The sequence below is a fragment of the Podospora pseudoanserina genome, chromosome 1, assembly GCF_035222485.1.
Source record: "Podospora pseudoanserina strain CBS 124.78 chromosome 1, whole genome shotgun sequence".
Lineage (NCBI taxonomy): Eukaryota > Fungi > Ascomycota > Sordariomycetes > Sordariales > Podosporaceae > Podospora > Podospora pseudoanserina.
The window spans coordinates 3,941,385-3,968,304 of NC_085920.1; the positions used below are offsets into that span (position 1 = coordinate 3,941,385).

The 26,920-nt window shown below is 52.1% G+C and overlaps 8 protein-coding genes across 8 annotated transcripts; 4 read left to right on the plus strand and 4 right to left on the minus strand.

Annotated features, from left to right (window-relative positions):
* Window positions 1-328: 328 nt before the first annotated feature.
* On the plus strand, window positions 329-4,547 carry QC764_0013420 (uncharacterized protein; the record flags this gene model as incomplete). The annotated part of the gene is made up of 5 exons (XM_062939926.1): window positions 329-368; window positions 425-563; window positions 616-918; window positions 986-1,566; window positions 1,618-4,547. The coding sequence occupies 5 exons, from the start codon at window positions 329-331 to the stop codon at window positions 4,545-4,547; spliced, it is 3,993 nt and encodes a 1,330-aa protein (XP_062805345.1).
* Window positions 4,548-4,788: 241 nt separating this feature from the next.
* ACU17 (Bifunctional NAD(P)H-hydrate repair enzyme) lies at window positions 4,789-5,446 on the minus strand (the record flags this gene model as incomplete). Its single annotated transcript, XM_062939927.1, has 3 exons — window positions 4,789-4,862; window positions 4,941-5,040; window positions 5,231-5,446. The coding sequence occupies 3 exons, from the start codon at window positions 5,444-5,446 to the stop codon at window positions 4,789-4,791; spliced, it is 390 nt and encodes a 129-aa protein (XP_062805346.1).
* A 483-nt stretch (window positions 5,447-5,929) lies between these two features.
* Window positions 5,930-11,726, minus strand: prh1 (Salivary acidic proline-rich phosphoprotein 1/2; the record flags this gene model as incomplete). The annotated part of the gene is made up of 5 exons (XM_062939928.1): window positions 5,930-8,301; window positions 9,530-9,569; window positions 9,630-10,045; window positions 10,099-10,831; window positions 11,301-11,726. 5 exons carry the CDS (start codon window positions 11,724-11,726, stop codon window positions 5,930-5,932), a joined length of 3,987 nt encoding a protein of 1,328 aa, XP_062805347.1.
* A 751-nt stretch (window positions 11,727-12,477) lies between these two features.
* Window positions 12,478-15,096, plus strand: QC764_111420 (uncharacterized protein; the record flags this gene model as incomplete). The annotated part of the gene is made up of 1 exon (XM_062942400.1): window positions 12,478-15,096. One exon carries the CDS (start codon window positions 12,478-12,480, stop codon window positions 15,094-15,096), a length of 2,619 nt encoding a protein of 872 aa, XP_062805348.1.
* A 1,230-nt stretch (window positions 15,097-16,326) lies between these two features.
* MST1 (threonyl-tRNA synthetase) lies at window positions 16,327-17,871 on the minus strand (the record flags this gene model as incomplete). Its single annotated transcript, XM_062942401.1, has 1 exon — window positions 16,327-17,871. One exon carries the CDS (start codon window positions 17,869-17,871, stop codon window positions 16,327-16,329), a length of 1,545 nt encoding a protein of 514 aa, XP_062805349.1.
* A 675-nt stretch (window positions 17,872-18,546) lies between these two features.
* Window positions 18,547-20,283, plus strand: QC764_111440 (uncharacterized protein; the record flags this gene model as incomplete). Its single annotated transcript, XM_062942402.1, has 1 exon — window positions 18,547-20,283. One exon carries the CDS (start codon window positions 18,547-18,549, stop codon window positions 20,281-20,283), a length of 1,737 nt encoding a protein of 578 aa, XP_062805350.1.
* Window positions 20,284-23,498: 3,215 nt separating this feature from the next.
* On the plus strand, window positions 23,499-25,556 carry QC764_111450 (uncharacterized protein; the record flags this gene model as incomplete). Its single annotated transcript, XM_062942403.1, has 1 exon — window positions 23,499-25,556. One exon carries the CDS (start codon window positions 23,499-23,501, stop codon window positions 25,554-25,556), a length of 2,058 nt encoding a protein of 685 aa, XP_062805351.1.
* Window positions 25,557-25,617: 61 nt separating this feature from the next.
* UTP11 (Small subunit (SSU) processome component) lies at window positions 25,618-26,884 on the minus strand. Its single transcript, XM_062942404.1, has 2 exons — window positions 26,627-26,884; window positions 25,618-26,556 (listed from the first exon to the last, which is right to left on the minus strand). Exons 1-2 carry the CDS (start codon window positions 26,644-26,646, stop codon window positions 25,812-25,814), a joined length of 765 nt encoding a protein of 254 aa, XP_062805352.1. The 5' UTR covers window positions 26,647-26,884; the 3' UTR covers window positions 25,618-25,811.
* Between the last annotated feature and the right edge of the window lie 36 nt (window positions 26,885-26,920).

Consider the following 26,920-nt stretch of genomic DNA (forward strand, 5'->3'; position numbering starts at 1 on the left):
ATTATTCAAGGATCATTTTAGCGGCCCCCTTTCACAGCCCCTATCCCCTACTTTTGTATACAGCCACAGTCTAGCCGCACTGTACGGGCTGCACCCAACCAGGCGCTTAAACAGGACCTTGCCATTGGAGGGCATCCATCGCCAAGGGCTAAGCATGCTGAGCCACATCAGACAACAAAGGCACACAGCTACCTCACTTTGTACAAATCTACCACGCTGCCTGCTGCCCTCAGTGAAAATGGCTTCCCAGGAAACTCAGTGTTAACACCCGATCAACTGGCACTCGGGTCTCAAATTTGAGCACGGGTTTAATGTGCCAAGCTTCCCAATGGCAACAGACGATGAAGCAATCAATCTGCTGTCTTTTGGTAAGATAAAGCATCTGTGTCAGAGTGGTGAGGGTAAGAGAACTAACATCATACAGATGGCGGAGGTGTCCGAGGTGTCACATCACTGCTTATTATCCACGAAATCATGATCAAGATCAAGGAAAGACACGGATTAGCTGAAATACCCAAGCCTTGCGATGTCTTCCACATGATAGCCGGGACCAGCACGGGAGGGTGAGTACTCGATCCAGCAGGATAGTCTCTCTACAACTAACACCTGACCCAGCCTCATTGCCATCATGCTCGGCCGGCTTCGAATGTCCACCGAGGAAGCCTTACGCCAGTACGACGTCTGTGCCGAGAATATCTTCTCGTCCAAGAAGTGGGCGAACATCACAGAAAAGTTTCGTAGCACCCCGATGATAAATATTATCCAGAAACTCGTGGCGGAGAAAGACATGGGTGAAATGATGCGCGATCCTGCAAAGCCAGCAAAGGGTAAGGCGGTGGTTTGTGCTATGCCGCGGAAGAGGGCGAACCCGAAGAATGTTCGACGGATTCGCTCCTTTTCACCCGAAAAGGATAACTGGTAGGCTTTGTGCTGTTTGAAGTTTGGTTATTTGCATCGGGTACGCTGACATTCTGGAATTAATTAGGGACAAATATGTGAAGATATGGGAGGCTGCCAGGGCCACAACGGCTGCTACATTTTACTTCAAACCACAACCACTCACAGTCTCAACACCTCAGGGTGGCTCGAAAATCGAAGACTACATTGACGCTGCTTTTGGTGTTAATAACCCTACCAACGAGCTCATCAAGGAAGCGGTTGCCGAATTTGGGCCCAGTCGACGGCTTGGTTGCTTGATCAGCATTGGGACTGGGACTAAACAGGAGCGTGTAATTTCCAGAGCTGCAAGTGGGTTGAGGAACGTCTGTGATATGTGGGGGAGTATATTTGATGTCGGGATGGCCATGAAGGACATGGTTACCAATGCCGAACTCGTGCATATCGACCTGGAAATGCGACTGAGACGAAAACCGGATGCCTACTTTCGCTTCAACGTTCCTCTTGCGGCAGACAAAGTCAGTCTGGCCCAGTATGGCAAGATGGAAAAGCTCAAATCGATGACCGCTAAGTACCTCTGCGAACCGGAGGTTGTTGGCAACATTGAGAGGGTGGCTGATATTTTGGAAACCGAGAATGCTGAACACCACCTGAACCTCGGAGCTCTATGTGAGTAGAAGGAGGTTGCTCTGAAGAATTCATTGCTGACGGGAGCCATAGCTGAACCAAGCGAAACAAAGCCTGACGAAAACCTAAAAGCAAACCTGATGGGTGAGGCAAGCCGGTACTTCACGGGAAGAAACCACATCATGGGGATATTGAATACATTCTTCTCCGATCGAGAAGGCAAGACCGTTCCTCGAAGAGAGTTCTGCCTCCATGGCCTTGGCGGTGTTGGGAAAACACAGATTGCGTTGAAGGCAGCCAACATATTCCGTCATGGGGATCCCGAGCTGGGCTTACCGAGGAAGCGAAGGTTCCCGCATATTCTATATGTGGACGGCACCGACAAGACAACCATCAGCCAAAGTTATGCAAGCATTGCAAGAAATGAATTTGGCATCGAGACCGGTGGCAACTCTGACCAGTTGATGAGACAAGCTCTTCAGAAAATGGAACGGCTTGACGAGGATTGGTTTCTGATTTACGACAACTGCAACCAGGAAGACCGCCGAGAGTTGCTACCAAAGGGGGACACAGGCAATGTTCTATTCACCACGAGAAACCGGGTGGTGCGACAGCAGATGCGAGATGAATGCGTCTATGATGTCGAGGTGTTGGAGGAACTGGACGCTATCCGGCTTCTCCTGACAGCCTCGGGATCAAAATACGCTGATCTGAACGCATGGGACCAGTCAATAGGCAAGGAAATCGTCGAGGAACTTGGCTATCTGCCCCTTGCCATCGACCAGGCAGCCGCGTACATTAGAGAAGCTCCATGTCCCCTTGATGGCTACCTGGAAGTATTCCGCAAGCAAAAGGTCGAACTACTCCGAAACCCAAAGTTCAAAGGCTCGCTCGCACAGAACCAGGCCGTTTACACAACATTCGAAGCATCTTACAAGGCTATTACCCAGCTTGAATTGCGCAACAAGAACACTCTGGGCAGAAATGCTGGTCTCGCTCTTAGAGCGCTCGATCTAATATGCTTTTGGCACAACGAAAATATCCCAGTCAACGCTGCTTGGTGGGGAGGTTCATCGTGGAAGAACCGAGTCGATATGGATAACGACACGCCTGCGCTTGAAGAGCATTTAGGACAACTCACAGGTGACCGAACGATGACTTGGCAGAAGTTCTTCTTCCAGTTGCGTGAAGATGGGGGTGATGAATTCCCAAGCGCCCTCGAAATCCTCGAACGATATTCGATCATCACACTGAAGGAAGAGAGGTTTGCGTCAATGCACGTTTTAGTGCACTCCTGGGCACGAGATCGGATGAAGGAGGAATACAGAGCACAGCAAGCCTTGGTGTCGAAAGTCCTACTGTTGGATTCTATTGGAGACACCGTCAAAACTACTTTCGGACGGATTTACCTCCACTCGGTCTACCCGCATGTTCGGGCGTGTCTCAGATACTCTACATGGGGCGCCAAATCGATCCACCTACCATATGAGCTTTTCTTGAGAACCAAGTATGCATTCATTCTCACCTTTCAGAAGCGATTTGGTGAGGCCGAAGCCGAATACCTCCGCATCATTCACTTGAGCAAAATCTACATTGGGCCTACTACTTGGGCGGTTCAGAAACCCCTCTGCGATCTGGGGAAACTCTATCATGAGATGGGTCGCTTGGGCGAAGCTGAGCTAACGTATCTGGAATGCATCGATCGCTATATCTGGGAGAAGAAATCGAAGGCAATAGAAGCAGAGCAGCGTGCGAAAGCACAGCTTGCGGAGCTCAAGCCCACCCCGAGGCGCAAGAAACCCAAGAAGGACGGATCGGATGAGGATAGGCCGCCAACACCCCCACCGCTCAGCGAAGAGGAGATGGCCCAGGAAGCTCGCTGGTTCGTGCCCGAATGGCGTAACACGTGTTGTTGGCAGCTTCAGATTTCCAACGTTGAAGAGTGCCTCGCCAGGCTCTATTACGACCAGGCAAACAATGAAGATGATCTTGTATACTCACAAAATTTCATGACGAGAGCGCTGGATCGACGGAAGAAGATCCTCCACCCCGAAAATATGGAACTCTGGAGAACGGAAGATGAACATCGAAGGCGTACCCAGCCTCGCGATGGCCTCTATTGGCTGCTTCGAGCCGAAGCAGCAATGAACACCTTCATGTCTGAGGGGGAAGAAGTCAATTTTCTAACCGGAGACTATCGGGCCCGTCTTATCCAGACCACAGCCAACAGCATGGTTGCTATGCGACGATTTGTCAAGTATTACAAAGATGACGATCATCGGCCTGACTTGGATTTTCTCTGGGAGGATGCTTACAAATTGTACGAGCTTATACTCTGGGACGGACTTATCAAGATGTTTGGAGAGTCTGACTACAGGTGCCTCGACGTGATGCGGTGGATGGTTGAGTGCCTGATAGGCTTGAAAAGATTTGAAGAAGCGGAAGCGCTCGCCAGAAGGTGCTTGACGTCGAGCATTGTGGGCTATGGCGAATGCCACCAGGAGACGATTCTGTCCCTGGAGAAGTTGCACGATGCTATCAAATGCCGCCTGGGAGGCTACGATCTCGAGTCGATTTATGTTATCAAGGAGGCTTCGTACAGGTCAGACGCGGTTTTCGGAGTGGAGCATCGGTTCACGAAGCGAACAACTAAGACTGCCTTCCACGCCATGAGAAACTACCAAGCCGATCTTTCTGATTGGGTACCCATGAGGCAGAACATCTTGCCCGATGCGCACTGGGAGTATGGGGTGGTCGAAGACTGGGAGATGAGAAGCAAGCTATTGGGCGAACGCGCATACTACCGCGAAGTGTCGTACACATTACCCGACCCAGCGCTTGACGCAGAGCTTCGGAAGATGACAGAAGCAAGGGCAAACCCGGTTTTGGAAGAGACAATAGTGGAGGGTGAGCCAGAGACGGCACCAGCAACATATTTTGACTCGGGACAGGTTGATTCCACATTCAATGCGATCACTGGCACAAGCAAACCATCGCGAGGCACTTCGAAATCATTTGACTGACGAGACAAATACGATGCACTCAGTAAATCGCGGTGGCCATTGCCTTTACTTCGCCTTGAAGAGGAGCCACACACATCAGATAGCAGCGACGGGGATCCCGGAAGAAGTGGTGCGGACGATGTCAAGGGAAACCCGGTGGCAAGATAGATATATGTATATATATATATACAGGCTTCAAAGTTGGATACTAGTACAGATGTCGTTCATCACAAATTAGAGAATCCCATTCCATCATCCATGCCTACGACTCATCTCCCTCCGTCCCCCTCTTTTGTATCGCCTGCATAAGCTCATACAATTGTCCAATTTGCTCGTCTGTTTAATCAAGTCAGCATTTCTCTGTAAACAACCCCTTCCCCCCCTCCCAACCAACGAACAAAAACAAAAACATACCACTCATCTTCTGAATCTTCCCCTCATCCAACTTCTCCCCCCTCCAAGCATCACCCTCAATCTTTTGAGCATACAACTGCCACTCAGTCAAGAATCCGATCTATATGTTTTTCACACAGCGTCAGTGGTTCAAATGCTCTCACCACCATCAAGCACATCACCCTCCTCCCCCTTTTTTTCAAATCATCGGACCTCCCTTTCACGGAAACACGCTTGCTCCTCCCTCATCATTCTCCTTCCCACCATGTCCCCTCTATCCCACCTACATATAAGGCCAAAATCGAACTCACCAAATGAACCGGATTCTCCACGCTCCTGTGCGCCCTAAACTCCGCCTTGACATACTCATCCCCCAACAACCTCATTTCCGCAGGCAAGTGCTTCCTGTGCGCCCTCAGCAGCCTCCGGTAGAGATAAATCGGCGGCAGGAGCGCCATCGGCGTTGGCTTTAGGCTGTTCCCCGATTGCATGGCTGCTGCCATGAGAGCTCGTGCTGTTGATCTCATTGTTCGGCGAGTCACCCAAACAGTTTTGTCCCGGTGTTAGGATTTGTCGGTTTTCTCGTGAAGATGAATTTCTGAAGTCTATTTCTCTTGTTTGTTGATAATTTGTTTCAAAGTCTCGACCGGTTGGCTGGTTTCTTCAACGTCACCATATCCAATTCGAAAGAAGCTGAAGAGCTGTCGAGTTCGTGGTTAGCTGGAGAGGTAGGACTCCACACAGTGTCCGTGGGTCGGCGCTCGAACGGTGTGCTTGTGGAAAATCAGGGGCTCAGGGGTGATGTAAAACGTGACTGCAGTGTTGGCAATCTGAGTTGGGCTTTTATGTTTCGTAAGAATGCAGCGACATTCACTAATAGGATTTATAGCGCTTACACACATGCATTATGCAGCCAATACGTAGAACCATGCCTCTTTTTGGTGTATTGTAGGCCTTATGATACGTCTTCCACTATCTATGTAGGGCCTCCTTCCTGCCAAAAAATGTCTTCACCCTGACCTGTCCACCGCTTCCACTATCCACAGAGCCTCTATAGCGCTCACCTTCTTGGCATAATTCTTCTGGGTATATACATGTTCCAAAAACATAATCGCCTCCTTCTTCTGTCCATGGAGGACACTAGCTGGGTGAACAGCCACCACATGCTTGCCATGGGCCGTCACGTAACTGTTATCAGGCGCCAGGATCGCCGTCTTGAGCGCAAAACCTTTGAGAAAACACTTGAGAATAGTAGCAGACTTTTCCGGTGTGACGGGGTAGAACGGCTGAGGGTCTGCGGGTGGCTGTTCCATCATCTTTTGCTTGACGCAAAGTTGCCTCAGTTGTTTCCGAATGTTCATGGCTTGCTTCATATTCCGTGTGTTGATTTTCCTGTCCTTGCACCATCGAACTCTGTCGGCATTCTCGGCGCTGTATTTCTGGATGGTGGTGAGGTACGTGAGAAGATCACCTTCTCTCCTCCGCAACTCTTTCCTGAATTCCTCAGCTTCCTCTTTGGTCTCCTCAGACTGAATTTGAAGGAAAATATCGTCGCCCGCCGTGATGCAAGAGATGATGTCGATGACCTCTAGGAGACAGTCATATTTCGGCGTTGCTGCTGCGATCAGAACACGAGCATATGGTGGTGGGACGGGGAACATGACCATCTTGCGCCCGACATCCGTGATGGACCCGTCATCTGCCAGCGCGCCAAGGATATGGAGGTGAAGCAACGCCTTTTCCACCGACTCGAATTCTGGAGGGTCCATGAGGGGGAAGGCGAGCACATCATCAATCCCTCTCGCTTTCATGGTCAGCACAGCGTTGAGTACATCCGTCCGGAGAATTTCGGGGAGATCTGTCTTCTCAAGCGATTCGTAAGTCTCTTCTGTGTAGAGTCTGAAGCACTTTCCAGGGCCTTCTCTGCCAGCACGACCAGTTCTCTGGATGGCTGAAGATTTGGATATTGGTTTGGCCAGAAGAGACTCCATTCCCAAGCGAGGCCTGTATTGTTTTACCTTGGCCTTGCCACAGTCAACAACAAACCGAACGCCGGGTACCGTGACGGATGTTTCGGCAATGTTTGTGGCCAAAACAATCTTCCTGGTGTTCTTGTCCTTGGTGGGTTGGAATGCCTTGTGCTGCGCTTCCATGGATAGTTGGCCGAAAAGAGGCAAGACTGCAACCTTAGGGACGCCTACTGGCAAGGTTTCCGCATGTTCTTCGATCAAGCGCTGGGCAGCTTCGATCTCCTCTTGACCAGTGAGGAAGGCTAGGATATCCTTCCTGCCATGTTTGTCGAAAAGGGACTCCTGCTTGTGAATCTTGAATAGTGTGCTCAGGAGAGCTTCTTGGATATCTGGGACTGGTTTTGGCGTATGCGTGATCTCAACCGGAAACTGACGGCCTTCGATCTGGAGGAAATTCACGGAAGTTTTGGGTCTTGTCGCAGGAGGGACAGATTCTTCAGACCCTTCCGAGTCGACGTCGGAAAAGAACTTCTTGATGCTGCCGACATTCGCCGTAGCACTCATGATGACGACTTTGAGCGGGATGCCGCCGCGACCAGCCTTGTCGCCAGAGAGGATCTGCTTCAGAAAACCAGATAGCAGATCAACATCGACGCTACGCTCGTGGATTTCATCCACGATGATTGCGCTGTACTGTCGGAGGTGCGGGTCGCGAAGAAGCTCTTGAAGCAGCATGCCTTCTGTGACATACTTGATCTTGGCGCCTTTCGGAACGCGGTGGTCGAAACGAACTGAATAGCCAACAATGCCGTCCGAAAGTGGGCCGTGTCTCTCCGTGTCCTTCTTCTTCCCCGGGATGTTGGCCTCCTTGGCCACGCGGTGCGCCAAGGTGGTTGCAGCGACTCGACGTGGTTGCGTGACTGCGATCATACCTCCCACAGCCATTTCCTGCACGCCCCCATCTCCTTTGATTTTGACCTTCTTCCTCTGACACCAGTCCTCTTGGATAAGAAATTGAGGCACCTGGGTACTCTTTCCGGAACCCGTCTCACCGACAAGAACCAAGACATCATTTTGACGCAGCCTTTGTCGAATATCATCTTGCCATGACCAAAGCGGGAGTGCTTGACGAGCGTCGAAATATTTTGGATTGCCGACTGGTTTCAAACGCCCGCCTGCCTTGGGGTCTTTGCTTGTTGTCGATATTCCTTCCTTTGAGTCTGATAGGCCCTCATTTATTGTCGACGCGCCCTCTTTTGCTAATTTAAGGGCGTCAGTTGAAGATTGCGAGGCCTCAAGCTTGAGCCTTTTCGTCAAATAGCCACTCAAGTCAAGGACCTTTCCCCCCACACGAATACCGTCGCCATCGTTCTTCCTTTTCTTGGCCATTTTATCGGGTGAGTTGAGGTTGTCTGGGAGAGAGTTTGTGAGCAAAGTCCTACAAATTCCTACTTGAAGAAAGGCCAACCAGTTGGTTGAGAGAGTGGGGCACACTCTTCAAACTGCGAATAAACGGCAAGAGGTCCGAGCGCGCTTTGCTAAGGGAATTCCAACCATCTGCCAACCAGTTCAAATATCAAGGCCTACTTACCAGTATAAACACCAGGAAGATGGGCCAAATCTATGTTGTTTGATATATTCGGTAATCGCCCATGAAACCACAATCGTTTCTCACTTGTTTTATACCCGAGCTGTGGCGGTGATGAGGCTGATGACCGTGCGAGTAAGCGGGAAGAGGTTGTAAGATCTTGACGGCCATCCTGCTCAAAGCAGAATATACACTTCGACAAGGCACACACCAAAACACGGCTAGAAGATGAAGACGAGAAAAACCAGTATGCAGTGAGGATATGTATACCAATGTAAAATCCTAGTGAGCGATTCTAGCACACGGCACAACATATCGCATGACACATCACATCCCATCCCACATGATAGCTAGCACTGACAGTCAAACATAACTTTATGTTTCCAAATACATCAACTTTACTCCCATCATCTGAGAGGGTATCGTGCAGTGTTTCCATGGGATACAGGCTTTTAAATGTCGCGCAAGCACTGGGTGCCATAGATATACCCATTGAAGCATTTCATCCATGTGGCGTGTGTGTTGTGGCATATTGATTAACTGGCAGGTTCTCGCACGAACCTCTACTTCAGCCGTTTGGTTTGAACCATATAGTGAAGAAGTAGCGATCCTGGAGGTAACTAAACCAACCAGACCCCGAAAACGCACCTGCTCAATTGCTCAGCATGATAATGAGCATTTGCTGGCAACTGGGCAGCAGACACACAAATGCCTATGGCCCCCGGCGCACATGTTCAGGTACTGAGAACCCCATAGTTGGGATAGAAACACCAACTTACAATTGGATAAATAAATATCAAGATTTCACATCACGACGCTGTCAAGGTCTAGTGTTGACTGTAGGAACATAGTTACCTAGGTATTCACCAAACACCAAGAATGCACGACTAGCATGGAGCTTGAAACCACGAATGAAACCAATCAGAAAGTAAACAGCTGCTGAGGATTATGAGCTATGTACATGTAATAGTACCAACACAGACCGGCCAAAAACAACCAGCATTATCTCTTCACCACTCACCGACACTAGATCCCATTCTTGACTTTCATACGATGATCGTTGCTCCTGATATCCTCGTGAGCTCTCGAAACCTGTAACAAGAGAGTCAGCTTTACCATGCATAAAACAGTTAAATCATAAGAGTTCCTTACGTTCTCTCCAATGACTCCGGTCTGCTTGACTTGGTGGTCTAGCACCGCGGCCTGCGCCAGAGCCATCTTCGTGAGTAAAAGCGCATCTTGCCCAAGAGAAGCGATATCATCCTCAATTCTCTCGTTGAGTGTCTCTTGCTCCTCATCAGAGTCATCATAGATGTACTTTGACTTGTCGACAACTCTTTTGCCAAGCAGCTGCTGGCGCTTCTGAGCCGGAATGATGCCCTGGTTGTTCCACTTGTACTCCTGCCTTCGCAACTCCTCTTTCTCGAGTTGCCGCTCGCGCTCTGATATCTCCTTTCTCATCTCACGCTCAGCAAGTTTCCCCTTGCTGTTCGCGAAAACATTGAAGAGCGATGAGTTGGCGGCGTCGAGATTGTCAAGGTTTGCTTTAGCGAGCCTGCTCTGATGTTCTGTGACTCTTTGTTAGCAGCGGAGGAGCTTAGAGGAGTATCAAGGAACCTACGGGATTCAGAAATCTGCTGTTCGACCTTGTTGAGAATCTGTCCATCTCTGTAAAGTATCTCGTCTATATCCCTCATTCTCTCCAATCCTTCAGCCATCTTCTGCCGAGACCGCGCCGTGCTCGCAGCTGTATCTCGAAGAGTATCAACAATTTTACCCTTCGTCACTCGTGCCTGCGCCTCATCTTTCTCCTCGGCCGTCAACTCTTCGTAGTTCTCGGGTAAGGTGTAATCCTTGGGGGGCGCTTGTTGCGGTGAATAACCATCGTACAGTTGTGCGCGATTGTTGTCAAGACCACCGTATCCCCCTTGTCTTGGAGGCGGAGCTTGAGCGTTGTTGTTCTGGCCATAACCGGCAGCGTTATCGTATCTGTTGCTGCCATACCCGCTGGGAGCGCCAGGCCGATCATTTCCATATCCTATCAAAGGGCTGGATGCAGCCGAATCATATCTCTTCTTGTTGTCTGCAAAGGCGGCGTCATTCTGAGCGGAGTAGGGCGGTGGGGCGGAGCTTCCAGGACGAGGACCAGATGGTAAGCCGCCGCCGTAGCCACCGGGACGAGGACCGGACGGCAGTCCTGAGGGTGCTTCGCGGTTTCCGCCGTATGAAGGGGCGGGCGGGTATGTGTCGCTGGACGGCGGTTGTTGCGCGTAAGGGTTCACAGGTGCCTTGTCGAGCTTGTCTTTATCCGACTTGCTGCGGAATAGAGAACTGAACTTGCCCATGATGAGATGCTGCGAATGGTTTAGGACAACGAACAAGACAAAAGGTTGAGCGGTCTGATGACAACGAGATGGTAAAACAGGTGTTGACAAGATGAAAAGGAAAGAAATGGCATGTAATGTTAGGTGTTCAGGGGGCGTTTTGGCGCAAAGGCCCCCTAACAGCCGGCGGGGCTTTGGGTGGGACTCTGCGGCGGCGGGACGTGAGACTGTTCCAGGCTGTGACCCATTCGGGAAAAGAGGAAAGTTCAGCCATGGCTTCGTCCTGCAGCCCCTGCCTCGCAATGCTGACGACCACTTGCTTGACCGCAGTTCAGCAGTTCGGGATCGCTGTCCCAATCAACCGCTGGATCGTGGCCGCCATGCAGACTTGGCTGGTCTTGCAGGTGGGTGGAGGCAGGGGTCTCTGGTCGCCGCTCAGCCACCGGGGATGATGCTTCAACAGAAGGCTTCTGGAAATCCATTTCAGCTTGTTTCTTACCTTGTCAACCGCAGACTCCATCTTGACTTCGTGTTCATCGTCTGTTTCTTGGTCGTCTCCTTTGAAACAGCCTGACATCCACCTCCAAACCGCACGTTTCTTTCGCCTCTTCTCTGGCTGGGTTGGAGTCTGCTTCCACTCTTCCTGCGAATCTGTCAACCCTGAAAATTGCGGCCCTTTAAGTTTCCCAGGGTCCTGTATCTCGCTGGATTGATGCAGGTCCAGTGGTGGGGGGCGCCGACGTTGCGACTGGTCCACTGCCATCTTGGCTTCGGGCTGGGGGTTTCGTCCGCTCCTATCGCTGTCGCTGGGGGGTTTGCTGGAATTGCTGGAATCACTGCCCAGTGGTTCGCTGGAATAACTGAAATCGCTGCTTCGTGGCGAGAGAGACTCCAGCTGGAGTTCTTTGATCAGCGAAGGATCCATGATGGTTCTAGATTGACGATTGACTGTTCATGGAACAAGCTGAGCGAAGTGGCTTCTCAATACAATGAAAGCCGTTCATTGTGAGAGGGTGGTGGCTTGCAAGAACAACGGAAAGCCCATCTGATAAGAAGAAAATAGGACAGTACCTCAATTCAACAGCCTTTTGCGCCTGAATAAAGGTACTGCTGTAATACGAAGCTAACGGAGAACAGGCCTTGTTACCTGGTCTCTGCTGCTGGCGACTGCCCAGTCACAGCGCGAATGCCATCCCAGGCCACTTGCTCATTGACTGCACTTGGACCTTACATAAGTTCCCCAAATCTTGATGTGTCACTTTCGTCGGTGTGAGAGTCACCTTTTTTTTTTTTTTCGTTGACGACAAATTCAAGGTGTTTATAAGAACACCTGAATTGATTCATCCCCTCCCATTATTGACAATACACCGAGTCACGAGTATCTTTATAACCCACTATCAAAATGTTTTCTTCTATTTAGATCGCCGTGATTCCCTTGCAGGCGCAGTCGAGTCCTCGTCCTTCAAGCCCTCTGCCTTAACATTGACCTGAAGCACGCATCTTCCGAGTTCAAGATGACACCACGAATACACCTACACCTACACCGAATATATTTACTAGAAATGTCGATCAACCATACAATAGCATATCTACTCACCTAAGCACGCCTAACTCGCAGCATTTCACAACAGCCACCCACATATCTTACAAGGAATCGCCCCTAAAACCCAGCTCCAATGTCTGTCTTTACATTCGACCCTCTCGGGTCCGATCCAGCACGAGCGTCCTCTCCATGGCTTAAACCAACCGATCCTCACAAGAAGTCTAGTCTCCCTGCGGATCATCCGCCAACGGGGAAAGGAACCATTGGGTCAGGCCTCTTATCAGATTACGGCGTCACCAAACTGGAGCCAGAGCCGCAAGAAGGCCCAACCGAGTACAAACTGCACCTCCTGCTGAGGTCTCGGAGGAGATATGAGCATATCAGCACCGCAACACGAATATCTGGCTCCATCAACCGCCCTTCAGTCGAATCCAGAACTTCCAAGCCAGCACCAGCCTCCCCAGGCTGTTCCACCACTGCACAAACTCGACAGGACCGCCTCGAGCACCTTACTACTCAGCTCCTATGGAGGCTGCAACAGTCGTGTCCGTATCACTCTGGAACTGCCACCACAGTCCCGGTGATACCGCAGCTCCCTGACGAGAACTTCGTTCGGGACGCCCCGATCAAGCTGGGAAAACTGTTGCCGGGCCTGGAAGCTTCGAGAGGAGCTCTGTACGAGATCGGAGTTGCAGATGACGGCACGCTTGCTGGTCTCACCAAGGATGAGCTTGACGAAAGTCTCAACACACTTCGCATCATGGCTGCCAGCTTGGGATGCAACATGGAGGTGCTCCGCAAGGTTGCGGTTGGTGACTGCGAATGGATTGACTCATCCGACTCTGAAGAAGGGTCGTGCTCAGGACCAAAAGGTCAACGGCGACAGGCCAGGTTGTGGGTGGCCGAGGCCCTGGTTACACCCAATCTTCGACCTAGAGATGCCAGTCATACAGGTGCGGCACGGTCACCCGGGCTCCCTGACCCGACACACGGCCCGCTATCTACGGACCAGCTGCGTGTGACACTTACAGGGCCGACGACCTCTGGAAAATCAACACTTCTCGGCGCTCTCTCGACCGGGACGCTGGATAATGGGCGTGGGAAAGGTCGGCTTGGGTTGCTCAAGCACCTGCATGAGGTGGCCTCGGGTATCACGTCGTCTGTCACTCAGGAGCTTGTGGGATATGATGGTGACAGGATTGTCCACTATGGCCATCCAGAAGTTGAGTCCTGGATTGACATTCACAACTACACCAAATCAGGGCGGCTTGTCTATCTGGTGGACTCTGCGGGACACCCAAAATACCGGCGTACTATTCTTCGAGGCATTGTAGGATGGGCACCGCACTGGACTCTTCTCTGCATAGCAGCCAACAGTTACGACATCCCCACGCTTGTTGAGCCCGCAGCGGATGCCTATGGCCCCGAACAGAGCATGGAATTGGCATCAGCCCACCTCGACCTCTGTCTACGGCTTCGGCTTCCCTTGGTTGTGGTTATGACAAAACTGGATTTGGCAAGCGTAACCATCAAGAAAACTCTCAGCAGGATCTTGTCAAGCATCAAAAAGGCCGGCCGAGTCCCCATGTTAGTCAAAAGTGGACCAGCAGGGCATACCGACCTCAGCATTGTCTCGGATCAAGACGCAGCTCTCATCAAAGACGTTGCCGAAGCGCTTCGTACAAACGACGACCCATCGGCCATCGTCCCTATCGTCCTCACCAGCGCAGTAGACGGCCGAGGAATCGGCACACTCCACGCCTTACTCCGGAAGCTACCTGTCCCCCCTACCCCAACGTCACACGACTACATCGGTGCAGCCTTGAACCCGGAACAGCCCGCCTGCCTGTTCCACGTCGAAGATAAATACAGCCTCCCCGCCTCCTGCGCTCTTGCCACCAGCGACGCGGATCAGCAAACCGATCTAGGAACGGTAGTCGCGGGGTATCTAAGGTTTGGCAGCCTGTCGATCGGGGATAAGGTCGTGGTTGGCCCTTTTCCTTCCGAGGATGCTGCCGGCTCACCACCGCGTGACCAGCCCCCGGCGGGAAGTTATGGGCTTTCTTTGTCGCATCCGTCGTCTAATGAGCTGAGCCGGATCGCTGCTAGGAATGCGGTTTCTGCTTCGGCGATTAAAGGGGAGTGGCACACTGCGAGTATTGTGAGCATTCATAACTTGAGGCTGCCGGTGCAGACGCTTGAGGCGGGGCAGGTTGGGTCTATTGGGATTATTTTTGATCAGGTCAGGGGTGAGGATGGGGGGGTTCCTATAGTGACGCCGAGGTTGAGGAAGGGGATGGTGTTGGCGGTGCCGAGCCAGCATATGGTTTCTTCTGGGCTGTCGCTTCAGGCTGTTAGTGGGTTGACGGCGGTGTTTGACAGTGATAATGCTTCTGTTAGCGAGCTGACGGTGGGGAGTTTGGTGAATATCTATGTTGCTAGTGTGAGGACCGCGGCGAGGGTGTCACGGGTGTCAAGAGTGCAAGCTCCAGGAAGGAGCGACGAGGGGAGGTCGCCAACGGATGATATGGATGACGTATTTGGCCTGGGGGGAGATGACAACGCCGCTCAGCAAGGGCAGTCGGAGGTGGGGGTTGGGGTTGGGAATGGGGAAGTGGAGGTTCAGCTGGATTTGATGAATACACGGGAGTGGGTTGAGCTTGGGAGTAAGATTTTGGTGCTGGAGGGGAGGAATAGGGATCGGTCGGGGCTGGAGGGGTTCGTAGGGAAGGTGGTTGAGATTTCGGAGTGATGTAGGAGGTGGGGGTGGGGGAGGGGGTTAGCTGAGATTTTGGATATTCGTGTCGGGCTATCTGGTTTTTTGGCTTGCTTGTTTTGGATGATGATTTGGTTTTTCTTTTTTGGAGGAGAGATGGTTGGTATGGCAGATTTGGTTACTATATATGTCTAGAGTAGTGTATACATTTATATTGTTGTTGTTTTGAGATTTCATTTTCCAGCCGTTGGCGAAGAGGATTGTGGTTCACAAGAACTAGAAGCAGACACCACATTTTCATAGTTTGGATAAATCATAGATGAATTAAAACTATAAAAAAACATGATGACTTTCTCACCCATATACCAGTTTAACCTAGCGCAAAGAAGCCAGATGAGAAAGTTGTGTAAGTACCTGGGCAAAGAGAGGTTAAAAAGGCCAAAAACATACAACACCGAGGATTCCCCAGTGGTCACCCACCTGAGTACTAGTTCGGCGTTCAGTTATTTGACGAGGGCAGAGCGGACGGGATGCCGTATTTTCAACTGACTATGGTCGTATGTGATGGTTGACGTTGAAAACAACCATTATAACTTCCAAAAGTCTTGTGGTGCTGGATTCTGAACGTAGTAGAAGCTATCACGGCTTTCGGGACCGTGGGGGGCGATGAAAACGGTTCGAGGAAACTCCCTATAGTAGGAAGAAAATAAACGTGCTGCATCATAACACCTACCTATTTATTGCCTTTGACTTTCCTTTATATATATATATCCACTCGAGACTCGAGCAGCAGCAACCTAACAAAAGCAAAACCATCATCAGAGCCTTGATTCCCAAATGGGAGAAAACACACACACACACACACCCTGACAAAAAGAAAAGAAAAAAGTTCACCAGCCTACGCAGAAGTGTAGACCAGCTACGAGAAACCTTGTTCTTACCTTGCTTGACGACTGCTCGACTCCCCACATATGCGAGCAACGCCGATGGCAGTGGGGCAGTAGAGCAAGAGAACAATCATTTTTCTCCCCCGCTCGCTCGAGGAATTGAACTCCAGTGCTGTGCCACAGGGGCTTTGCACGCTGACACTTGCGTCAATCAAATGTAGGCAAGAGAATTTTTGACCCCCCCTCTTGTGGCCGGGAGGGGAAGGGAAAAGGCGGGTTTATATAGCTCTCTGTTGCCAAGCGGAATGGAAACTGGCAACACGTTGTACTCAAGGTATATACAGCTCTGCATATATACACCTAGGGTTGACAGCCACGTCTACTCATGAGCAGCAACCCTCTCCCCCACCCAAGCCCTAAGCTCCTCGGGTCCCATCGTCACCCTCTTCCTCGACCCAGTAACAGCAGACATGTCAACACTGAGAGATTTACCCTCCACCTCTGAAGCCCCAATAGTAACCACCACACTCACTCCCGCACCAACAGCCTCTGCCTTCTTGACAGCAATCGGTCTCGCGCTGGTATCAAGATCAACCGCAAAATGCGTCGGAGTAACATCCCCATCCGCGATCCCCAACAACCTCTCCCTCACCCGAGTAGCCCACTCCACCACCGGCTCGGTATCATTCAAAGTAATAATCTTGATCTGATTTGGGTTCAACCACAACGGGTACTTCCCATCATAGTGCTCAATCAACAACGCCATCAACCTCTCCACAGACCCCAGCACCGCCCGGTGTATCATCACCGGTCTCACCGGCCCAAAGCTCGCCAGCAACTCCGGGTCAGTAGTCGTCTCCCCCTTTTGTTCCAGCTCCGGCGCGGGAGCGATATACTCCAACTCAAACCTCTTAGGCAGCTGGAAATCAAGTTGTATCGTCGCAGTCTGGTGCTCCTTTCCATGACTATCCCTCAAGACAATATCAATCTTTGGTCCATAAAACGCCCCATCTCCCTCATTAACCGTCCAGTCCGTCCCGCTCTTGTCCAACGCCCTTTTCAAGGCATTCTCTGCATTTTCCCAATCTTCCAGTGAACCAATGTATTGTTCTGGTCGGGTAGACAACGCCAACCGATACGGCCCCAATCCAAGGGTGGCATAAGTATGCTTGACAAACTCCAGCGACTTTTTAATCTCCTCCTCTATTTGAACGGGACGACAGAAAATATGCCCATCATCCTGGTGGAACCTCCTCACACGAGTGAGGCCGGTGAGGGAGCCCGTGTTTTCGTTTCGGTGGAGAGGGGAGAAGTCGGCGTAGCGGATGGGGAGGTCGCGAAAGGAGCGTTTCTGACTGGAAAAGATGAGGCAGTGGCCGGGGCAGTTCATGGGTTTGAGGCCGTATTCGCGGTCGGTTTCTTCGGTTTCTTCCGGGGATGCGTGGCGGGCGCCGGTGACGGTGTACATGTCCTGGGCATAGTTTTCGAGGTGGCCCGACTTGGCCCAGAGGTCTTTTTTGTAGATGAGGGGGGTGATTACTTCTTCGAAGCCGTAGCGGACGTATTGGTTGCGGAGGAAGGAGACGAGGCGGTTGAAGATGCGGGTGCCCGAGGGGAGGAAGAAGGCGGAGCCGGGGGAGTAGATGGAGGTGGTGAAGAGTTTTTGGTGGAGGCCGAGGGTTCGGTGGTCTGGGGGTGTTTTTTCTGGTGCTGGTGGTGGTGGTGGTGGTGTTTTCTTGAATGGTTTGTTGGATGGTGGGGTGGTGGTTTGGCTGGCGGCGGGGGTGGTAGCTTCACATGTCGAGCAGCTTCGGAGCTGAAGCTGGAGCTGGAGTTGTCGGGTGGGTAGTGGTGCTTTTTGTGATGGTCTGAGGTTCCTCGTTAGGGAATGAGTTGGCCATCTGGCTACCCTCTGTGGAAGCATCTTGCCGGCCGGGCGACCGTTTTACTCCAACAAGGCTTTGACGTCGTCTCGACTTCTGCTCACTCGACGACGGAACAATTCGAAATGCCCAGCCCAGATTGGCGCTTGGGTTTTCGAGATGCACAGGCCACCTCGTCGATCACGGTGGACAACTGGCGGCGGGCCATTCCTCTATTGGCTAGCCCACCCCCCGGAAGCTAGGGATTTATGGGGATGCTGCAGGGGTGACCTGGCGTGGCAGTAGAGAAGCGAGACAGCGCATCCATCCAAATGATGCTCCCCCACATCCGAGCAACAACAACATCCTCTTGCTTCAACACTACCTATTGCATTGGGCACCTAACTGCATTTTTTGCCCCGATTGCAGCACCACCATGTTCGTTCTAGTTTTTTTGTTTTTTTGAAACCTGCATATAACAATCATTATTTACTGGCATCAAGCGCCCATCGTTATCCTCTTGGTTCTGCTGTTGCCTTGTCGTGACTCACTTATTAACCACGCTATCGTTCCCCTTCTGATTTGAAGCAATATCGGGTAGCGACAGACTACCGAATCATCCCTGCGCCCGAGTGACGTACATATAGGCCTGCCACGTCGCGTCTGCCTTTTAATTATTTTTCTTCCCCTCCAGGCGACACCGCGTTTGTTCCCCTCGCCCAACGCGACAAACAATCATGGCCATCACTCGAAAGCAGGAGCGCGAGGGTTCGTACCGACCTGAAAGTTCATGGCGTATGGTGGAGGGCAGCGAGACGGGCAGCTTTGCCTACGACGAAGAGATTGTTCCCTCCAACAGCGACCCGTCCACCTCGTTTGATTCACAGCCTGTCAGCATTGGAGCCTCACAGCCATGGAGCATTGGTGGCTCGCAGGACGAGAGCATCGAGACATATCTCAGCAAAGCCGAGAACGATGAGCAATTTATCCTCAAGTCGCCCTTTCGCCCGTCGGTGCCACAATCTGTGAGGCATTCTTCGAAGGAACAACACCGTGAACCAGGGCCCGAGTTTGTCATGCCCAAGGTTGAGGTCGAGAGTCCAACTGAAGAGGGGGGCAGCGCCTGGTCCTCGACAACTATTAAATCTCCAAAGAGACCAACACCACCACCCGGGCTACGGAAGCGTCTTGGCATGGTCAAGGAAAGTCCTAGAGTTCGAGGCCGACGACAAAGTATGAGACAGTCAGGGGAACTGGAACGCCCCGTCCCGAGTGATGGCATTCTCGGTTCAGTATTCTCCTGGATGCTCGACGTGATTGGGCTTGCGTTTTGGGCCATCAAGTATCCGATCGGTTTCCTGCTGGCCGTCTATGTTTTATCTGGCACCACAATCATCGCCAAGAACATGGTCACCAAGTCGCTCGCAGTGTCTCTTTCACCGCTGTGCCGACTCCCTGGTGTCTCTTACCTGAACGTACCTTTTTGCGGACCCACCAAGTCTGAAGACGACAAACCCGCAAACGTCGACTTTGACAGCTTGGTCGACGCCCAAAGCCTTCTGGAGCAGGTACTGGAAAGGACCGTGGAAGGCGTCACGCTCCCACTCGACATCAAGCGTTCCGAAGCCACCATTCGCGATTTGCGCACCATCGTCCGGCACAGCAACCTCAAGGGGAAGCAAGAGCTCGTTCTTGAATTTGACGGCTACATTGACACTGTTCGTTCGGTTGTCCACGAGCTCAGCAGCTTCAACGTCCACGTTGGGTCTACCGTTGACTCGGTCATCAGCATGAACCGCTGGACAGCCCGCCAGCTCGACACCTTGGAGGGAGACAATGTCCTCAAACCTAGGATTGAGAACAACGACCCCTGGCTCAGCCAAATGGTTGAGTGGGTTTTGTCTCCTTTCCAACCTGTGGTCTTTACGGAAGACCACCTGAAGGTTACCTACCTCCGCCACGCCTCCCACGTCCAAGACAGAATTGCCAGCCTCATTCTCGAAGCTCAGACCGTCTTGTCGTCTCTTACCAAGGCGGAGGACCACCTTGAAATCATCCATGAGGTCGCCCACCGCAGCACAGAGGAGGTCAAGACCTCGCGTCAGGATATCTTGTACACGCTCTGGACTCTGGTCGGGGTGAATAATCAGAAACTAAGGGACTTCAAGTCGCAGTTGAGTGTTCTTGGTCAAATTGAGACGCAGCGGTTAAAGGCGGTGAAGCAGATTACGGGGCTGGTGTCGGATCTGATCAAGATTCAGGCTGAGATTCAGGGGTTGAGGGATGATGTTTCGGCGGCGGAGCTGGTGCCGAGCGTGCCGTTGAGTGTGCACATTGCGACGATTAACAGTGGGGTTGAGAGGTTGGATAGTGCGCGGGCGAGGTTGAAGGCTATTGAGGCGGAGAGGGTTAGGGAGGTGGTGGGGCGGGGGAGAGAGTGGGGGGAGAAGTTGATTGATAGTAAGAGGTGGTAAGGGGGGAGGGGGTGAGAAGGATGGGTTTTTGGACTTGGTCGGTTTGGGAGGGGGCGGCGTCGGTTGGGTTATTATGGGTAAAGGGATATGGGGGGATATGGGATGGGATTTTTGGAATTGAAGACCTCCCAGAGGATCGGGATAGGGAAATTCAGAACAGAACCGTATGGGATGGAATTTTGGATGGTATGATAGGAGAGGGAGGGGATATAACAGATACCCGAAATTTATTGTGGCTTGTTTGTAACTTTTTGGGTAGCATGTTTTCTAGTTTTGCTTGTGCTTAGTTTAAGGGAACATGGCGAATGTTTATGAATATCTACTCAAAAACTGCAAAGTTATACCTCGAAATGGGTTTCGACTCTGTTAGGTGCATGTTTGTATATTGAGAAGTATACCCGATGTGACTGATCTAGGTCTAGAAGGAGAATGGTCTCTGAGTTCTTCTCTTGAAACTGGTTATAGACGACCTTCGCCTGACAAGAGGCGTTCGCGGTGTTGAGAGGCAACGGCGATCGAATGGTGTTGTTCGCGCCGGTAGCTCATCCTGTTTGTGTTAGGTTGCTTACTGTATCTCGCTATGGGACTTCGTTTGAGGTGTTGTTGACTGATGGTAATGATGGTGTGGTCGCTGACTTGGCATTCATGGGCGTCATAGGTGGGTACCAGGCGGTGGTTTTAACCAATCTTCGGTGGTTTTAACCAATCTTGTAGGTGTGCTTTTGGCTAATAATATCTAATGGACGGGAGAGAGGAAGGTGGAAGGCTGCTGATGGGAAGGCGGGTCGGTGTCGGGATGGTCGGCTTGGGGGACTGTTTTCTCTCGCAGTGGTGACGAGAAGGGTTATCAAGCCGGAGATGTGATTGCCTTCGGGGAAGCACCTAGGCGAAGATGGGAGGTTAAACAGAAAATAGAACACCCACGACCCGGGGACATGGTTCTTGAACAATGGGGCACTAGCGGCAGCCACGGGGGTTGGGCCATGAGATATTTTTGGATAGGCCTAGCTAGGTAGTAGGTAGTTGGGCGTTTGAACCAGTGTGAACTAGCGGGCCTTTTTTTCAGATGGCATGATCAGTGATGTTTTAGGACGTGGGTTCCATTGGAAGGAGGGCAGCAAACGGGCTTCGTCGACAACCGTCTATGGCAGGACACCAAGGTAGCCCTGGTCCATAAATGATGCCATTCATAGATGAGGTTTCCATCTCGAGCCACCCAGTTGAGGTCCGGGTCCATGTTTAGATCATAGCCGGTCTGTGAAGGCTCATTCTGTTTTTCATGCCGTCTCTCACAGATATTTAAGGCTGTCTCTTATCGAGGTTTAGGTACCCAGGATTAGATCAAGCCTGACTTAGGATATCCATCCCGTCCCTACCGTTTCTCACAGACATTTCAAGGCTGACCGGTTAACGTTACCAGACCGGGAGAATTGCAAAGCTTACCCAGCACCAGGTTTACCATCTCGAGCCGCGCTGTCGATGGTAGTGGCTCCAGGTTTAGATCAAGATTGGCTTGGGAAGAACCATCCCGCCTCTGCCGTCCCTCACAGACATTTCAAGGCTGACTGACGGCAACACGGTTCGAGATGCAAGTTTGACATCTGTACCCATCCACGGCATGAAGCATGAAAGCACAAAGTATGACTAGACCACGATATTCCCCCCCACCCCTCCCCCTCGTCTTATAGGCCACGGTAGGTAGTATAACGTGGCATGCATATGCACTCCAGATTTCTAGAGCGGGAGCTATTCTAAACAGATTATATCATATCGTCAGAGAGAAGTGTTATATGTGAACAGCAACAGCCGAACGGGTGGCCTGGCTTCCGATGCAGGATAGAGGCATGTTTTGCTCGCTTGAGGGGGGAGGGTAATATCAACAGTGTTGATGAGAGGCGTGGATGGGGACGGCCCGGAAAGGGTGGTGTAACTCTTGCCATGCGTTTTGGACATTGAACGCGAGAGAGGCATCACCACAACGGATTCTTGGATTGGAAATTGAGATGGACATGGACACGGCAAGAGACTGGACAAGGCAGACTTCTGAAACGCAGCCATCATCCCGTCTTATCACTGACGAGGGCATCAACGGTCCGTAGGCGCCTCTTTTACCGCCATGCCGGGCTCAATGACGAAGATATCAGCAAGCGGGAGGAACCGCGGTGCTGGGCGTGATGGCGGCAAAGCTGCGAGTTGGTCACTCTTGAAGAAGGAAGTTAAAGTATTCTCTGGGACGGAATGTGGTATCTTCAGTGGACCATCTGGTGAAGATTTCCGGTACGGAAGCCGCTCAAGACAAGGCGGGCAGTAAGCAGTGACTGATCGTCTCACTCCCGTTGGTTGAGATCTGATGCCGCACTCGCACTCAGAAAAGAGGTTAGCGGCGTGGGTAGAAAAAATGATCTGATCTCATCACCAATTAGACAAAGTGCCGCCCTCTTCCAGCCTTGTGCCCCTCCTTCCAGAGAGAAGGGCGGTCTGGGCGAAAGTCCACGTTAGGTTGCTTCCCACTCGGAGTTTGGAAAGATGAGAGAAGCCCACCAGCGAATAACACGCACTTCCGCACCCTCTTCCCAAAAGTCACGGAGAAGAAAGTCGAGCGCGCGGTGTGAGCAGAGGGAGGCAAGTGAAGGGCGTCTAACTGCAGAGTGATTTGGTCGCTGATTGGCTGGGGGTTTCCAGGGTGTCACCAAGGGAATCTATTTCGAGCGGCTATTTCCCCTCTTTTGACCACCGTCCACTCACAAGGCACCACCAACAAGTCGCTCTTGGCCCCCAGCGCTTAAAAATACAGCATCCCACTGCAGACGGAAACAAGAGCTTCCATAGCGCACTGCATGAGACTGTGTAGAAGCAACGCGCTTGTACCGGGGTATTCTGGCTATCACAGCATGTACTGTGGTACGACCTCCTGAATAAAACGATTTTGGTCCCTCTCTCTCTTGTTCCATTTTGTGCACTGGTTGCTCTTGCTTCCTGGTCCAATATCGCCAATTGTTGTTGTTGTTGCCGTCGACAGTGTTGATCCATCGCTCCATAATGTCTCGATAGCAGGTCTACAGGTACTTCCGGAATTGCTGTGCGACTTGTGTTCTGCCGGTTCGCGACACGGAAACGTGGAAAGTGTAGGATACTGAGAAAGGAAGGGAAAAAGAAGCATAAGAGAAGGCTAGGAAACACAGCATAGCCACGACACCGCATATCGCCCACACACCATGTCGGCACCACCACCTCAGGGGCCGGGAGGCTTCTCCCTCTTCCCAAATACTACTGCCAGACCACCGTCGAGGAGTCAGAACCAGCAGAGACCACCGACTAGGTCAGGGACACCTCAGGAGGGGCCGTCCAATTCGACAGAAGCATCGCCTCCTCGTGGTCCGAGGATACGGAGGGACTCTTCAGTCAGGGAAGGAAAGCAGAGGGTTGCATCAACCAATCCATGGCAACATGCTCTTGACGCTCGAGAATCTCAACGACGGCAATATCCTCAGGAGAGCGAGGCCGGGCCGTCCAATGCTGTACCTGTCCCGGACCCCGTGGTTGAGACGGCATGTGCTCAGCCGGTGAGCGATCCACCGCAGCGATGCGAGACAGCCTTCTCCGAAGCGCAGACTCTTGTCAGGAGTAACAGCGCTCGATCTCGAAGTTCAATTGCCAAACCACCACTCATATACGCCCCGGCTGGTCAATCTTCTTCTTCAGGAGGACCATCTTCCTCGTCCCATCACAACCCACCACAACTTCGCTCCATCTTTCCCACCTACAACCCCGAGCTTCCTCTGGACAGACAGGAGTACTACCCAAAAGAAGCCTCCCCAACCCGCATTCCCCAAGCAGCCATCTCCCGTCCTCTCTACTCCCCACGACGAGAGCGCGCCCCAACTGTCACCAGCAACCACAACCCTCAGTCACCCCCCCAAGGACCAATCCAGTCCCCAGCGCCCACCACAACCTCCTCCCGCTGGCCCCGCCACCACGAACCGGCCGTGATCCCGCCCGTCTCCTCAACAGAAGAACTGCGCTCCCTCTGGAAAGTAACCAACGGCTGGAAAGCCTCCTCCCTTGAAGGCCGCCCCTTCTGCCTCAAACTCACCACAACCCCGGACGCCCCAGTCTACACCCTCTCCTCCTCCACCTCGCAACCCTTCTACTGCCTCCGAATCGACCCAACCTCCGCCTCCGCCCTCGTCTCCCTCTCCCGCTACGACCCAAACAAACCCTTCAAACAATCCCCCCCCTCCCCAAACAGCGGCTCCCCCTCCCAATCCCCAACCCCAGGTGGCGTCTCCCAATCGGCAAACATAATCAACTCCTCCCCCTCCACGCCCCCCTCCTCCACCTCCCTCCGAACAAGCATGTCCCTCCGCACAAGCAAATCCACCCGCTCCCTCCAACACAACGCCAAAAACTGGCTAGAAGTCCTGACAACCTCCCTCACCCCCCCCGGCCTGAGGAACGAAAACGACGGTTTGGTCGCCCAGTTATGGCCCTCCGCCGCAGCACGCCTGGTAGCCGACCGCTCCAACGACGCAACAACCGTCGCGCTCGCGCAGCAAGAATCCGCGCGGTTAGTCTTCGATCCCGATTCGGGCAACCACTTCCTCGTCCACCCCGCCTTAGCCATGCCCTTTTGCGTGACGATAGAGAGAAACCCGGTTTATTCAAGAACAGAATACACCCTCGAGCACCTCGAATCGCCCGTCCACCTCGCCAAACTCACCCGCGACGGGACAGGGCAGGGTTGGCTGGAAGTCGACACCTCCATCGCGGCCAAGATCGAGGCGGTGTACCTGGTTGATGTTGTTGTTGCTGCGTTGGTGCTGGTCGCGCACGGGGACGACCAATATACCGCCGGTGTCGAGGTCTTCGAGCCGCCTCCGGTTGTTTTTGGTGGGGGGAATGGTTCTGTCATCTCCGGCGACCGTCGCTCTTCACGGTCGTCCAGACGGGCAGGGGGCGATTCCCGTGCGAGCATGAGAAGAGAAGAGAAACAACGGAAGAAAGAGGCCAAGAAGGCGGAGAAGAGGTCTAAAAGCCGATCCAGCAAGAAGAGGATGGAGCAGTTCGAGATTGACCTCGAGAGCCAGGATAGTGAATACGGCAAACGATCGGTGAAAGAAAAGGAGGAGAAGCTACCTGCTGTGCTGAGGGCGTTGGTGTGGCTGATCAAGATTTTCTTTAAATGCTTGATTGGGAGTCTAGCGCTGGTGTTTAAATGTCTCGGGGGAATCATCAACGGGTTGGCGAGATGTTGTGGGTTAGGGAAGCTATAGGTGTTTCTTTCATGTCGATATTTGATTCCACCGGTTGGGTTTTTTTTGGGTCAGGCAGGACAGGATATGAACTCATGAATTCTGGCGTCGGGTATATATCTCAGGTTCTAATATCAATATCTCCCTCCCCCTTTTCCCCTCAGAGTGAAGCCAGACTCTCGCTCTGTTTGGAGAGGGAAAAACAAACGATGGGTACTAGTGGCAGAAACGTACATTACAAAAACAAATCAAAGAAAACCATCTCCAGCCCAGAGATCACCTCTTCCTCTCCCTGACCTTAATCCTCCTCCCCGCCTTCGTAACCCCCCCGCTCGTCGCCGTTTTCGCCATCTTCGCCTGTGTAACCTCCAGTTCCAACTCGGCATCCGTCAACGCCTTGAGCTTTTTCCTCGCCTCCTTCAACTTCTTAGCCAATTTCTCCAAATTCCGCTCCTTCCTCACCCTCTCCTCATCATCCTCATCATCACTCTCCTGTTCCCTCTCCTGCCTTTTCCTTCCCTCCACCACCTCCTTCCGCTCCTCAACCCCCTCACAAAAAACAATCTTCTTCGCTTTCTTCGGTTGTTGCCCTCCTATATCAAACTCATCCTCACTATCCTCCTCCTCTTCCCCCCCGCCCGCAAGCACCCACCTCTCCTCCAACCCCCTCACCTCCTTGGCAACAATATTCCTCACAGTCCTCACATACCCCAAATCCTGCGTCTTGAGCAGCCTGACTAAATCCACACCCATAGCCTTGTTTCCCCTATCCCCCGCTACCTTTCCATCAAACCCTTTTCCCGCAGTGAGAGAAGATGACCCGGCCGACTTGCGGGACATCATGCCGAAATAAAACTCATCTTCGTTCTTCTCGGCGGCTTTCTCCCGGAGGGATTTGAGGACTGTTTGCTTTTTTTTGTAGTCCTTTGCGCGTTTTTGATAATCTTTTTTCTTTTCTAGGAGGCCGAGTTTGGCGCGCTCGAGGGGCTGGGCGCGTTCACGGTGGGAGCGGCGTTGGACGCTGTGTTATTTACTGGTTAGCATTTGAAAAAAAAAAAGGATGAGGAGGGGGGGGGGAGGGAAGGGGTTACCTGTTCCGTAGGGAAGACATGGTGATGGTTTGGGGTTTGCGACTTTTTGGGTTGCGGTTCTGTTGACTTTCTTTTGCGACTTTTGTGATGGAATCGGGTTGATTGATATCGCTGTCGCTGTTACAACTGAAAAAGTGCGACAGTGAAGGTGGAAGTAGAGTGATCGAATAATCGATTGATAGCGAGATCGTCGCTCTTCAACAGCGAAAGCAGCGGGCGGTCAGGATTTCTGGCGGGCGTTTGCTCGACAGACGGCAGAACCAAAATTTGAGAGCTGCGCAGCTGCGATAAGAT